The sequence below is a fragment of the Polypterus senegalus genome, chromosome 2 (assembly GCF_016835505.1).
Source record: "Polypterus senegalus isolate Bchr_013 chromosome 2, ASM1683550v1, whole genome shotgun sequence".
Classification (NCBI taxonomy): domain Eukaryota; kingdom Metazoa; phylum Chordata; class Cladistia; order Polypteriformes; family Polypteridae; genus Polypterus; species Polypterus senegalus.
Window position 1 is genome coordinate 105445577 of NC_053155.1, and position 14713 is coordinate 105460289.

General features: G+C 35.5%; 1 protein-coding gene across 19 annotated transcripts in view; it reads left to right on the forward strand.

The window, feature by feature from the left end:
- Positions 1–14713, forward strand: part of tenm4 (teneurin transmembrane protein 4) — a 627939-nt gene that overhangs the window by 423054 nt on the left and 190172 nt on the right. For all 19 annotated transcript variants that reach the window (XM_039744302.1, XM_039744300.1, XM_039744305.1 and 16 more), the window contains 3 exons: positions 1457–1633; positions 9976–10190; positions 12545–12755. In XM_039744302.1, the coding sequence (XP_039600236.1) occupies positions 1457–1633; positions 9976–10190; positions 12545–12755 (603 nt within the window). The remainder of the gene's footprint in view (positions 1–1456; positions 1634–9975; positions 10191–12544; positions 12756–14713) is intronic.

Here is a 14713-nt window from a genome sequence, read left to right on the forward strand (position 1 = left end):
AAACGAAAAAACAGTAGCCAAACTCTTTTAATCTAAACCTTAATTTCACAGATCATAATTGATTTGTCTTCCTATTTATTAGAAGGCTAGGAGAAACCAAGCTAATAAAGAGATGTAATGTGTTTTTGGGTTTTCCGCTGACTGTTGTGTTTTGATGAAGGTTTGTGCTTCACTAAGCTTGTCTTGTCTTTTTTTCTTCTTAGTGATCTATTACGGTCATCTCTGCCCCCCTCCCTGCCAAGTCTGCCCCTCACTCCATCAATCTGTCCCAAAGAGCATTTGTTTTGTTGACCTTGCAAATTATTGTTTTATCTTTTTTGTCTTTACTTCCATTTTTTTTTCTTGTTTTTGTGTTTTGCTGACCAAATCATTTCCTTCAATTTACTTCTTGTTCTTTGAAGTGGTTAAGTAACAATTAGAACAATTAACATCTATCAGTCAATAGAGTTTGTGTGTGAGTAATTAAAACATGCTTTTCTAGCCTTATATAATACACATTTAATTTTTTTCTAATTATCTTTTTCTGCTCATTGTTATCAGCTGATTGTTTTTATCTTATTTCATTTTTCCCAAGTTAAGAATATTTTTTAAATATGTAATTATGCTTTGTACGGAGGTATGTTAATTTGTTTGTTATTTTCTGAACTGAAGCAAAACAATAAAACTGATATGTATTCTTTAAATAAATATTGCCTTATTTTAAAAAAGTAGAAGCAAGATGATTTCCTTTAAAGTTTTTTTTTTGTTGGTTAATCATAATATCTATCCATCCATTTGTTGAACCCACATAATGCAGTTTCACTGTCTTCACTAGCCAATGGCTGACCTGATACCATCTTGGATAATGTAAGATAAAACCCTGATTGGAGTATTAGTTTGTCTCGGGGCACGCTTACACATACTGTACATTCAAGCATACTCATACTAGTGCCATTTAGATGTTACGTAACATCTGTTTCTTTTTTAGATATGATAGTGCCCAGAGGGAAAATATGCAAACTCCATATACATATTAATCAAGTCAGGAATCAATCCCAGTCTCATGGAGCTTTAAGGCTACACTGTTAGACACTGTACCACCAATCTTCCTTTTTATAATATTGCCTTTTTTAATTCTTAAATTAAAAAAATTGACACTATTTTACCATGAGATCTTTATTTTCCTTCCATTTAGAATGGATTGGCTTTGTTAATTAATATTTATGAATAAAGTTCTTTTAAGCAAGTATGTGAGTTAACTGATTCAAAAATATATGCTATGGTGAAGGAAGACCTGGAAATGTCTGGATTTTTATTTGATTTTCATATATAAGACATATTTCACATGTTTATTTTGGACTCCTTTTTAGAGCTATTTACATGCACAAATGTAGTAAATTATTGTTGCACATTATTTTGCTAAAATATAAGTTATTTTTCTTTAAAATGATTATTATTGATTTTATTGTCAACACAGCTATGCATCTGTTTGGCCTAAACTGGCACCTGCAGCCTATGCAAAGACAAATGTATCAGCTGGCAGAAGACAGAGCCAGCAGCCTGCCAGCACCTACGGACCTCACAGTTTCACCTTCAGGTGGAACAGGGTTAGAGTTACCTGACAGAAAAGGCAAAGGCATTGGAATGGGTGAAGGTATGGAATCTTTTCAGTCATTTTTGTGATACCTATTTCTAAATTGTTGATGATTTATCAGTGTCTCAAAGCAATATCCTTCCTTTCTTCTCTAAATAAATTGCATAAGGTATTTTTTCTATTAGGCCATTTGCCATAAAAGGAAAATGTGTATACTAACCAAAGCGCTTGCAGCACCATTGTATGTCTTATTTTTAACATAGATAGATAGATAGATAGATAGATAGATAGATAGATAGATAGATAGATAGATAGATAGATAGATAGATAGATAGATGCTCTGCCACGGATGTCAAACTGTCCAGCTCTGTGCCTACAATAGAGCCTGCCTTCCTCACTAGTTTGTCCAGGCGTGAGGCATCCCTCTTCTTTATGCTGCCTCCCCAGCTCACCACCGCGTAGAAGATGGCACTCACCACAACTGTCTGATAAAACATCTGCAGCATCTTATTTTAGATGTTGAAGGACGCCAGCCTTCTAAGGAAGTATAGTTGGCTCTGTCCTCTCTTGCACAGAGCATCAGTATAGGCAGTCCAGTCCAATTTATCATCCAGCTGCACTCCCAGGTATTTATAGGTCTGCACCCTCTGCACACAGTCACCTCTGATAATCACGGGGTCCAGGAGGGGCCTGGGTCTCCTAAAATCCACCACTAGCTCCTTGGTTTTGCTGGCATTCAGGTGAAAGTGGTTTGAGTCGCACCATTTAACAAAGTCCTTAATTAAGTTCCTATACTCCTCCTCCTGCCCACTCCTAATGCAGCCCACAATAGCAGTGTCATCAGCAAACGTTTGCATGTGGCAGGACTCCAACTTGTATTGGAAGTCTGATGTATATAGGCTGAACAGGACCAGAGAAAGTACAGTCCCCTGCGGTGCTCCTGTGTTGCTGACCACAATGTCAGACCTGCAGTTCCCGAAATGCATATACTGAAGGCTGTCTGTAAGATAGTCCACGATCCATACCACCAGGTATGAATCTACTCCCATCTCTGTCAGCTTGTCCCTAAAGAGCAGAGGTTGGATGGTGTATAGGCCACTAGAGAAGTCCAGAAACATAATTCTTACAGCACCACTGCCTCTGTCCAAGTGGAAGAGGGATCTGTGTACCATATAGATGATGGCATCCTCCGCTCCCACTTCTCCTGGTATGCGAACTGCAGAGGGTCGAGGGTGTGGCGGACTTGTGGCCTCAGGTGGTGAAGCAGCCGTGTATGTATATTATAACATTATGGTGATAATTTTTTAAAAGCTGCATTTACACTAGGTCATGTTTTAAGAAATTCATTCTGATTATGTCCTCACCCCTCAATGTTTTGTACAATAAGACTTGTCTTTCTTTCTTCCATGTTCCCCATTTAGTCATGTGGTTATTATTCTTTTGTATATGTATGTCTTTTGTATATAAACTGCTGAATCCAGAAAGTAAATTGTCTTACAGTGTTACTTCTTGACACTGCCTAATAGAGTTGCAACAAAAATATCAAATATGCTAAACTCTAAAAAAAAAATAATGAAGAATAAATAAATCTTCAAAACTATAAAATTAAAAGAATTCCTGGCCTTTCAGACCAAATACCACAGTCCTGATAATATTCAATTTATTTCCCCAATCAAGGTATTTATTTATTTGATGAACAAAGATGGCTTCATATTCAAGTTCTTCATTTCTTACTACCATGCAGCATAACCCCTAGTAAGGCAGTGAATACGTCACAAGTGCAGCTACCATTTTATGTAAAAAATTGCATTACTAATATTTAATGAAATTGCACTTCCTCTCATAAAGTGAAGCCTGTTAGTATGTGGCCAGAGAGTTAGACTTCCACTTTTTCAAATAATCATCTTAGCATTTAATCCCCTGTGCATACATTTATTTATTTATTTCTGGCATATTCCCCCATGCATCTTCCAATGCTTGAAATAATGTTTTGCATGGATGTTCCTTTTGGTTTACTTACACAATTTTTTTTTTAAATATGAAGTTAATTTGAGGGGTACTTTAAATGTGGAGCTTATGTTTTAGTTGTATTTTTCTGAATGGGGGTTAAATATTTTCATTTATATTGTGCAAAGAAAATACAGAATATTTCTGGCATCACTTTTAAAGTGATATGAATTAACTGTCTCTCTACTGTAATAAACTACTGTATGTAATAATAATGAGGATAAACATCCACATTCACAGCAAATCTGGCAATATGTTATGGTCAATCATGTTTGGTGTTGGTGTGTACATTAGTTTTCGCTGTTTATTGATCTATACATTACTTATTTTTGCAAATGTATTTTTTTATTAATTTGTCCATTTCTGTCTTTATACAATTATATTTCAACGATTAAATGTAATTTTTTTCTTTTAATAAAAAGAATCAGGTTAAAAATTCAGTTGTACCATACAGATGGCAGATTGATTTTTAACAGAATAATTAAGTTCTAGTCTCTTTAACACTAGAAATGTTACCGCTACGCCACGGAAGCTGTTGTCTTTTCCTTGAGCCTTTTGTGAAAGTGTTTGTTTGATATTTGGACTTCAGGCTTCATACATCATATAGTTTATGCCTACATTTTGTCATTTACTACTAAACTATGAAAAACATTTCTGTTTTAAAAATGTGTTTACACAGATTATTGTAGAAACAGAACACACATGAAATGCATGTGTTCCAAATAATGATCTATTATTTCCACTCTAAAACTCCAGCATTTCACTCCCAGATAATCAAGCAAGGCAAGCTGGGAGAACTTTTTGCATGTTCTACGGCGGTGGGGGGATGGAATTGTAGGCTGCTTGCTGCTTGTCTTTATCGGCACATTTACAGGACAAAAGACGCTGGTGTAGAGGTGCGAACGGATTTAAGGTGGGACGGATCATTGAGTTTTTTCGTAGGCTCTGGTAATTCTCGTGTTAAGATCATAGTAAGTTGTGTCAAGCTTGTGTTTACAATTATTGTTTGTAGTGGAAGACGGAAAAAAAATTGCCATAAATTCCATTCAGGTGTCTCCCCCTTCATGTCCAAAATAACTGCTTAGCAATTAAGGATCACATTGTTTTTTCACTTTATGTGCATTAATATTTTATTTGCACAGTGATACCTATATTGCTACATAGTACTAGGGAAACACACTAAGCATTCTATTGGTGCAGCAATAACAGACTCATCTTACATATATAAACTTAAAATAAGGGCAGTATTTGTTCCTTCTGCATTCACTTTGTACTCATGGATCTCAACTCTTTTACTGATATATTTTTAATTGTGTAATAACATATGCCTTTAATTTTAGTGTCTTTTGGCTGTCCATAAATCAGCATTGGCAAAACCAGGGTACCATATTAATTTCACTTTTTACAAAAAAACTCAAATGAAAGGTTGCATCTGTGTGGTGAAAAAACGTCTTTCTTTGGTGAAGGTTAAGTAAACGTTTGCTTAGACTGAATCTTGACAAATGGTTACAATTTGACAATTATAACAGCTGTGCTCAGGAAACAAAAGAGAAGATAACGCCCCCTAAATCACCATATAGATTGATCCCAGACCTCTGGTCTGAAACACCACACATCTGAAGTTTACATAAACAACAGTGATACCAAATGATAGCCTCTGTGAGGGAGGGCTCTGTGAATGACAGGCAGAGTTGAAGGAAAATCAATTCACATTGCCTTTTAATTCTGCGATTTAGTACAGCATTGTCAGTAAAATACAGTAAATCAATTCAATTTAATAGAAACAAATACACTTTTTTCATTCAGTTTTTCACTTTGATTCTGACCTGTTTTATGCTGATAGGCCAACATTTCAATTGCACTTTTTTTGTTTCTTTTACATGCTAATATGGCATTCTAGTTATGCAAGATTTTGTCATGTATCACATAATTGCTAAATACGTTATCTTTCAGTGGTACTAAAACCAGAATAAGTCTCTATAGTATCTCTGTATGTAACTCAGCAGTCTGCCAGCCAGTTTACAGTGCTGATTAAATTATGTAAAATACAAATGTAGTAATTATCCCTACCATGTTTTAAGCTCGCAGTATCCAAGTAATGCACAGCGTCAATTTTAAGCGAGATAGCAGCTACAGAAATCTTTTTATGGCATGCCAGAAGTAAAGGTGTAGGTAGAGCAGTGTTTTCCTATCATTTTTCTGTGGTGGCACACTTTTTGTAACCCAAAAAAATCCCAAGGTACGATTCTACCAAACACAGCATTAATCTGCACATACTAAACTGACTGCAAAATGGCGATCTCTGAACTGAAGAGTTCTGTCCTCCTCGTCTCGATCACATGAGGAGCATCATAGACATATACCGTAGATTGCCAGCACATTCTCTGTGTTGCCAAGTCGACAGGATACATCAGCGCGTCCATTATATTTCGAGTGACAAAACTGCCATTTAAACTAATACAGGTAGACATGGAAACCGGGTTTTCTGATGAAAAAAAATAACCTTTTAAACAGTATCGTTAACATACAACAGTTTTTGGTGAATCATTTAAGTGCAATTATTTATATCCATTTATACACTAATAATGGCAATTTTTAAATAATAATAATTATTATTATTATTAAATAATTCCTCCAATATAAGTAACATTTCTCAGACTAGACTGCCTTCTTCCATCTCCGAAACATTTCGTCCTGTTCTTACGCAACACAGTACTGAAGTATTGGTTAATGCCCGAGTCACCTCACGTATAGATTATTGTAATGCTATTCTGTCTGGCATCCCACAAAAATGATTCCATCGCTTACAACTTCTTCAAAATTCTGCTGCCAGGATAATAACCTGCTGTTCTAAATCCACTGAACATAGTATACCGATTCTCTCTCAACCTCACTGGCTCCCTGTTCACTACAGAATACAATACAAAATACTGCTCTTAACATTTAAAGCTCTCCACAGCCTCACTGATCTCCTACAGACCGACACTCCTCTCGCTCACTTGGATCCTCATCTGCAGCTCGACTTTCTGTACCACATGTCAGACTCTGCTATGGGAGCTCGAGCGTCTCTCATAATGCTCCTCAACTGAGGAATTCTCTTCCCTTTCATATCCGTCAGCTCGATTCAATAAGACATTTTAAAACTGCCCTCAAAACTTATCTTTTCAAACTGGCATACAAATTGTGAATTTTGCACTGTTACAGCCATTTATCTTTGTTTGTCTTTCTTTTAACAGTGACATGATACACTCAATGACAAAAATAAACAATTTTATTGTATATATATTGGTTTAATAATTTCTGAAAACATTTCACTAATTCCTCTCTCAATCTTTCTCTCTCTCACACACACATACGCACACAATGTGGTTACTTAAATATATTGTGGCCCGCAGCTGGGGGTGGTACCCAGCCGGGACGCCCAGGAGGACCGGAGGAGGGCTTGTGCCTCCTCCAGACCATGAGGGGGCAACCACCCTGGTTGTGTTGGGGGCCACGAGTAGTGGGCTTGGAAGCCCAACCCTGTAGGGGCCCGTGGTCACCGCCAGGGGGCGCCCCAATGCCTTGGGAGCCCTGGACCTCAGCACTTTCGCCACACCAGGAAGTGCTGGGGGGAAGAGAAGCAGGGACACCCGGAGTGCTTCCGGGAGATTGCCAGGAAGCACCAGGAGCACATCCGGGTGTGAATAAAAGGGGCCGCCTCCCTTCATTCGAGGCTGGAGTCGGGTGAGGAGAGGACGAAGCAGGAGAAGCTAGAGTGGATGCAGCCTGAAGAAAGGCAAAGTGTGTGAGAGGCCTGGACTTTGGGGAACTTGTGGTGGTTTTGTGTGCACTGTGGACTTTGTATATATTGTAAATAAACGTGTGATGGTAGATTTACAACATGTCTGCCTGTCTGTGTCCGGGGCTCATTCACAATATACAGTATAGGATCTAAAATCCTTGACACAGAACTGTCTTACATAGCTTTTTCCGTGTGTTGCCACTCTGTAATTTGAGAGTATTCAGTCTGGCAATATGGTGCAGCCTTAGTTTGTGGAAGACAGACACAACTAAAGACATGAGCATGAAATGATGGTTGTCAATTTCAAACATTGTTTCCTCAATATGCTCCTTGAGAAAAAACAGAACATCTGGACCAATCTCAGCCCAAACAAACTGATTGATCAAACATACACTGACAGCTTGCCCTAATGTCGACTGTCGGATAACATGCTCAGCTACTTTGACCACCTTGACTGTACCCTCAGAAGGAATCATCAAACCTCCTTTGTTTTTTAATGTGAGCGAGTGGAAGCTTTGATCATATGATACCGGTACAGCATCTGTTACCAGATTAGCATGGCAAACATCACAGGACAGCTTTCTCAAAATCCCGTCTAAGGGATACCTCCCACTGCTTACTGAGGTAGATTTCTCTGGGAAACCTTCAAAGTTTAAGAAATGTTAACAGCTAACAACAATCTACATAGTAACTAAATACATTTAGCCAAAATGTTGTTTGGAGGCTCACTTGAGCACATAAATGCTTTGCTAGCTTAGCCTGCCTTAGCTAAAGTTAAGCTTATAAAATGGGATTTTCTAAAGGCCAAATATAACCAAAACAATTGTTTAACCTTACCTATGAAATGTAATCCCCTGAGATCTGGTTTGGAGCATACAGCATTTTGTACAATCCCAAGCAGCACATACGTGAGGCATCTTTATTCATTACTTCACTCCACAGCAGTGCCACTCACAATATGGCGGTGACGTTGACGTACGATGCTGCTGGTCATGCGGCATCTAGTAATTCTATGTCTATGAAGAGCGTGTCTATGTAAAGTCAGGACACGGGGCAAAACACTTTTACTTCCATGGTGCACCAGTTGATGGTGATGAACAATTGAGGATGGTATTTGTTCAGTTTTAACACAAGCTTTAATGTATGCCCATTTAAGAGATGCTTACTCTTCAAGTTAAATCAGTCTTCACCAGTGCATTCAAAGTCGACAATCAATTCAATTATCTTATATGCAATGCCAATTTGAGAATTAATACATTGGCCCTGTTTTCTTATGCCTGCTTCTCAACTTGCCTTTTAGGAAGGCATTCAAATTCATGTTGTACTTGTTCAAATAGTATTTTGTTAAAAGTTCAGGTTTAAGGTCATTGTTTAAGTTTAAACTGTCATTTATTTTTTAAATTCCTTTGTGTCGATTCTACAATGAATTTGTGAATCAGTGTGTATTTACTTCATGGTTTATGTATTAATTTTATAAAGACATGTTTTAATGTTTGATTAAATTAATTGCGATTAATTACATAAATCTGTGTCATTAGTTATTTTTCTTATCAATTCCAAACCCTAATTTTTATTATTACCAATAAAACTTAATTTAAAAGCAGTTACCTGAATGCTCTTTCCTTATATTATATCAAATTAGCTTCAGCCATTGATAAGATACATGAGTGTGTGTAAATCATAAAAATATTACAAAGTTTACATTTGTAATATTATTTAAAATATGAAATGCTTTTTTGGATCCATTTTGTAACTGTTTCCACAACATGTCATTTAGGTTGAAAATACAACATTCTGCATATAATCAGTATGCAGATATATTTTTAGTTGAAGTAATGGGACAGTGGCACTATCCTATAGCCAGCCCCCTTTTAAATTAAAATTAAATAAAATAGTGCTGAAGAATGTTAACGATAAAGTGAACAAAAGAGTCCTTTGCAATAATTTCCCCAGAGCTGATAGCATATGCTTGCCATTTGCTAAACCTCAGAGCTTAGTAAAAGTGAACCGCCTTCTGATTTCTGAAGCAGTGAAATTTCTGAAGTACTAAACATTTTGAGCATATTTGCAACAGTGCAACGTTTGTGTTTAATTAATTCAAACTAGAAGACAAAATATGCAGTATTTTTTTAATCTTTTTTTTTAAATCTTTGTGAAGTTTGTTACAGTAACACCATTTGTCTGATTTCTTGGAGTAAAATTTATGAGCGTACAGAATCATCTGGTTCAGTTTTTAAGAATGAATCATATTTTTTTTCCCACCTGTATTTAAAATAACTAATGCACATGATGTTGTTTATTATAAATATCAGTCTTTTTGCATGTTTATCATTTATTTGATTTTTTTCACTTTTTTTTTTGCATTCTGTTCTTTTGAAAGTATTTGGACAGTGAGTAAAAAATCTGGAATTTCACATGGGTTCCACTGTCTAAAAACTGGATGAAACTAATATGCGGAAGATATTTTTTTAGCCTCCTACATTCATTGTTACTTTTTCAATTGTTCATAAAGAACAGTAAGACAGAGGACTAAGTTATTTTGCTTTATATGCTTGTAAGTTATAGCAATGCTTAACAGCAGTGTCAACTTCAAATAACATTGTCTTTACAGGAAAACCAGATGGTCTTTTTCCAGAAGAAACTTTTATAGACATGGGAGAAATTGATATTGGAAGGAAGGTTACACAGAAGATTCCTCCTGGTATATTTTGGCGTTCCCAAGTGTTCATTGATCATCCAATGTATCTAAAGTTCAATGTATCCCTAGGAAAAGATGCTCTTGTTGGCATCTATGGCAGAAGAGGCCTTCCTCCATCACATACACAGGTGATTATTATTTTATATTTTCACATCTTTTATTTAAATTTTTAAAATAAAAATGACAAGACAGAGTTAAACCTATGCTGTATATGCTAGTCACTCTTTGCCTGAAATGGTGCTGAAGCAGAACCAGCTATACTGGCTAAAAATGAAAAATACAATTATAAATAATGATTCTGTATTTATTTAATTGTACAACTTCCTAAAAAGTTTTACACTCAGTAGGTGATAATAAATGTTAGCAGACAATATTTTTTTTTATCTAAAACAAAAAAAGTTGTTTTAATATCCATCCATCCATTTCCCAACCCACTGAATCCGAACACAGAGTCATGGGGGTCTGCTGGAGCCAATCCCGGCCAACACAGGGCACAAGGCAGGAACCAATCCTGGGCATGGTGCCAACCCACCGCAGTGTTTTAATATTTATCACATTATTAAAATATAAGACTGATATTTTGTACCAGTTAAACTTTTAAATGATTTTCAAAAATGTTTTAATTGTTAATTTCCAATAATACAGTGGTTAATGCTGCTATCCCACACACCCATGCACAGCTGTTATGCAGTTTGCAAGTTCTCTATGCATTCACCATTGGTTTTTGCTGGCTATTTAGCTTCCTCCTACATTCCAAAAACATGTAAGTTAGGTTAATCAATGGCTGGGGGGTTGTGTTCTTATGACATGCTTGTCTCCTGCCATCCAGGGTCTTTTTTTTGCATTGTGCCAAATGCTACAGTATAGCTCACTGTCAAGCTCTAATAGAAAAAGCTAGTTTGGGAAAGTATTAATGGTTCCATGAAATGCAGATGAGCATGTTTATCACCTGGTCACACTTTAAATTTTTTCAATCAAGTAAACTGTTTTTTGTTTACTTTAACACACTTTCAAAATAGTACACACATAAAACATAATTATCAAGAAAGTGTTACACATGGTTGATGATTTGTTAATAACAGTTAACTTTTAATTAGCTTTTATTATGCAGTATTGTTAGATTTGTTTAAATATGTTAAGCTTTTCCAAATGAAGTAAAAACATTAAATTGATACAAAATTAAATTATTAAAAGCCAAGACATTATTCAGTTCTATCTTAAGTATTATAGAAAGTTTGTTAAAACATTTCCCCATATGTAAAATTATAAAGTGCTTAATTTCACCTAGGTTGAATTGTCAGATGAAATAATATAACCTAAATAAGAGACAACATAATTTTGTTATACATTACATTGATTAGGTGTATCATTAAGTTGACATTCTCAACTCTCTCTTAAAGTAAGTGTCCTACAGTACTTCTGCCCTAAAATGTGATTTTTTTTGACATGTGCTATTTAAGGTCTGATGCTGCATAATGTTTAGTTGATTAATAAGCTATTCCAACACATTTAAGATTCCTAGGTTACTGGTTGCATTATAGTAGTTGCCAGTGAACATTAAACAGCATCTTCTTCCTCTTTATTTAACAATGGTTTCATTGAAAAAATAATGTGATTACGATGAAAATTATTACAGATATACATGTTTTACTTTGGCACTTTTTATATTTAAATGAGCAATCTAGCCAAGCTTAAGTGTTTTTATTTTTAACATGGTGATTTCATTCTTGTACACAGTAACTTGATGAAGAGAATATATATCTATTTTAAGCAGTGCTAACTACATTTCCAAAGTAATTTGTTTGCTTTAAAAGCATTTAAAAATAACTGTGATTATCTGCGTAAGGGGTAAATTATTTGTTTAAGATTCTTCTTTTCAAAGTAAAATTTAATTAACTATTTTGTAAGAAATGTAATAATTAGTGTAGCTAGTGTGTTTGTATTTTGGGAGATACCACATACATTGGACCTTTGAATTTACTTGATTTGTTTTTCACAAAAAATACACAATGATATTTGGTGCATTATAATACTGTGTCTTTGTTTATGGTTTTGAAGTACTGAATGTTATATGGCACAGTGATACATGGAAAAGGTATGATATTGGTTTATTGTATTAGATTTAAGAAAATACATGTATGCTTGCATACATTCACACATGCTTGGCTTGCTCCATACTGTGCTAAAATTCTATTTATAGGTCTACCACTTTCCAGTGTCATATTGATTTATTAACAAAAAAGGCGCAAATTTCAACTCATTTATCTTTAAAGTTAATTTGTTACACACAAGCTCAAAAATGCAAAAATGAAATGGTGATAAAACGGTCAATAAAATTATAGCTCCTTATTACCAAGTATCACATTAAATTACTATCTATACTGTGTGTGTAAATGTGTATATGTACACAACTCACCAATGACAGTTTCTTTTAGCATGTAACTGCCTGAAAAATTACATATCTGAATTTATTTTCCTCTAGTTTGACTTTGTGGAGTTGCTGGATGGACGACGATTACTAGCACAGGAGGTCCGGGGCTTGGAAGGACCACAAAGGCAGCATCGTAGCTTAGTTCCAATAACCAATCATGACACTGGATTCATCCAATATTTAGATTCAGGAATATGGCACTTGGCTGTATACAATGATGGGAAAGAAGCAGAACAAGTCTCTTTTATAACTACTGTAATAGGTAAGTGTATTATTATTATTATTATTATCCATCCATCCATTATCCAACCCGCTATATCCTAACACAGGGTGACGGGGGTCTGCTGGAGCCAATCCCATATTATTATTATTATTATTATTATCATTATTATTATCATCTTTCCTTTAAGTCCTTCTCTTTTCACTCATGAAACCGAGTCTATCCTTTGAGCTTAGGGCTACCATAAGGGTATGATGGTTCACTTGATGGATAAAGTCCTCCTCATTATTTGAGCAGTGCCAAGGAGGACAATTTTCTGGACCTCCTATATCTTGATATTATCAGAGATTCTGTTGATGTAGTTTTCCATCCCTTTCTTGACAAATCAGGGAATACATATTATCACTAGTATTATTGTGCTTTTCATAACCCACATTTTCTCAATTTCTAGATCTTTGTATTTAGAGAGTTTTTCTGTATTTTTAGGGAAGTGTTTCTTTCAGTGGGCCAGACATGTTTATGAGTAGACAGGATCTCTCCTTCTTGTCCTTCACTACTTTATAGGGTCTATAATCTTGATTTCTTTATCAGTTTGTATTGGTATATACCATAATATAGTCACCTCATCATTTTCAGTTACCTTTGACGGCTCATGTTTGTAACATTTGCCTTTGACTTGGTTGTTATAGTGTTTGCATATTGCCCAAAGGAGGTATGCTGCTGCTTTTTCATGTCTTTGTATATATTCCGTTTTGGCTAATTCTGATCATCGAAATATTAGATGGTCTATTGTCTCTTTTTGTTTGTTGGATATCCTACACATCAGCTTGGTGCCATCTTTCAAGATCTTATTTCGGTTATAGCTGGTCATGATGTATTGGTCTTGAGCAGCAATGATGAGACCTTCATTTTCTGACTTGAGGCCTGTTGTTTTTAGCCAACTGTTTATTTGGGTTTGGTCCATGTCTTTGTTATTTATTAGTTTTGGATACTGCCCATATAAAGGTTTTCTTCCCATTTGCTTTTTAGTTGTTCTGGGGTTTGATGTTTGGGTTCTGTTTTTGTTTTTCAAACATAGTTAATAATTGGCTTGTTTTTTGCTGTTTGGATCGCTGGCATGTTGAATTCTCTTCTGAATTTGGCAGATTCATGGTGGTTTTGATGATGCTTTCTTAGTTCTTTCATGGTCTTTGGCTATCTTAAAGAGATTGTCTTCTTTATTTTCGAGGTATGTCACCAGAGCAATCATTGTTACAGTATTTTATATGTGGCCTCAATCTGGGTAAGGCCTCTTCCACCTCATTTTCTTGGGAGGTACTGCCTATCCACATCTACATTTTGGTATTGAATCTTTTCCATTGTAAGCAGTTATCTAGTTTATTTTAATGATGTTGAAACTGTAGGTGACAACTAGGACTATAAGAGTGTTGATTTAATCTATTCTGTTAATGGCATTCAGTTCTGATTTAAGCACCAGTCATATTTATGTGTAATATTCTTTTTGAATGTTCTCTTTCATCTTTGAGTGTTACATTCCATTTCCTTCTTTCACACCAAGATATTTGTATGTGCTCTGTTGTTCTAAATCTTGGATGAAAGTATTTAGATCAACCTCGATGTTCTCAGTGTTTATTAACTTGCTTTTTTAAAAGTTCCTTTGACACATTTGTCAAAGCCATACTCCATGCAGATGTCATCACCAAAGTGTTTAACAATGGTATCTAGGCTATTCTGTTAATTATCATTTCTAACTAAGATTTTCAAGTCATCAATGTAGAACAGGTGGTTGATGATCTTGTTACCTGTCTTGTATCCATAGCCACTTTTGTTCAGAAGAGAGGATAGTGGAGCAAGAGTAATGCAAAAGAGAAGAGAGAGTCCCCCTGAAAGATTCCACTTTTGATATTAATGGTTCATACTGTTAAAGTTCTGTTGTCACAGTTGAGTTGGAAGGTTGTCTTTGATTTTGTCATACTGGTTCTTATAAAGGCTATCATGAT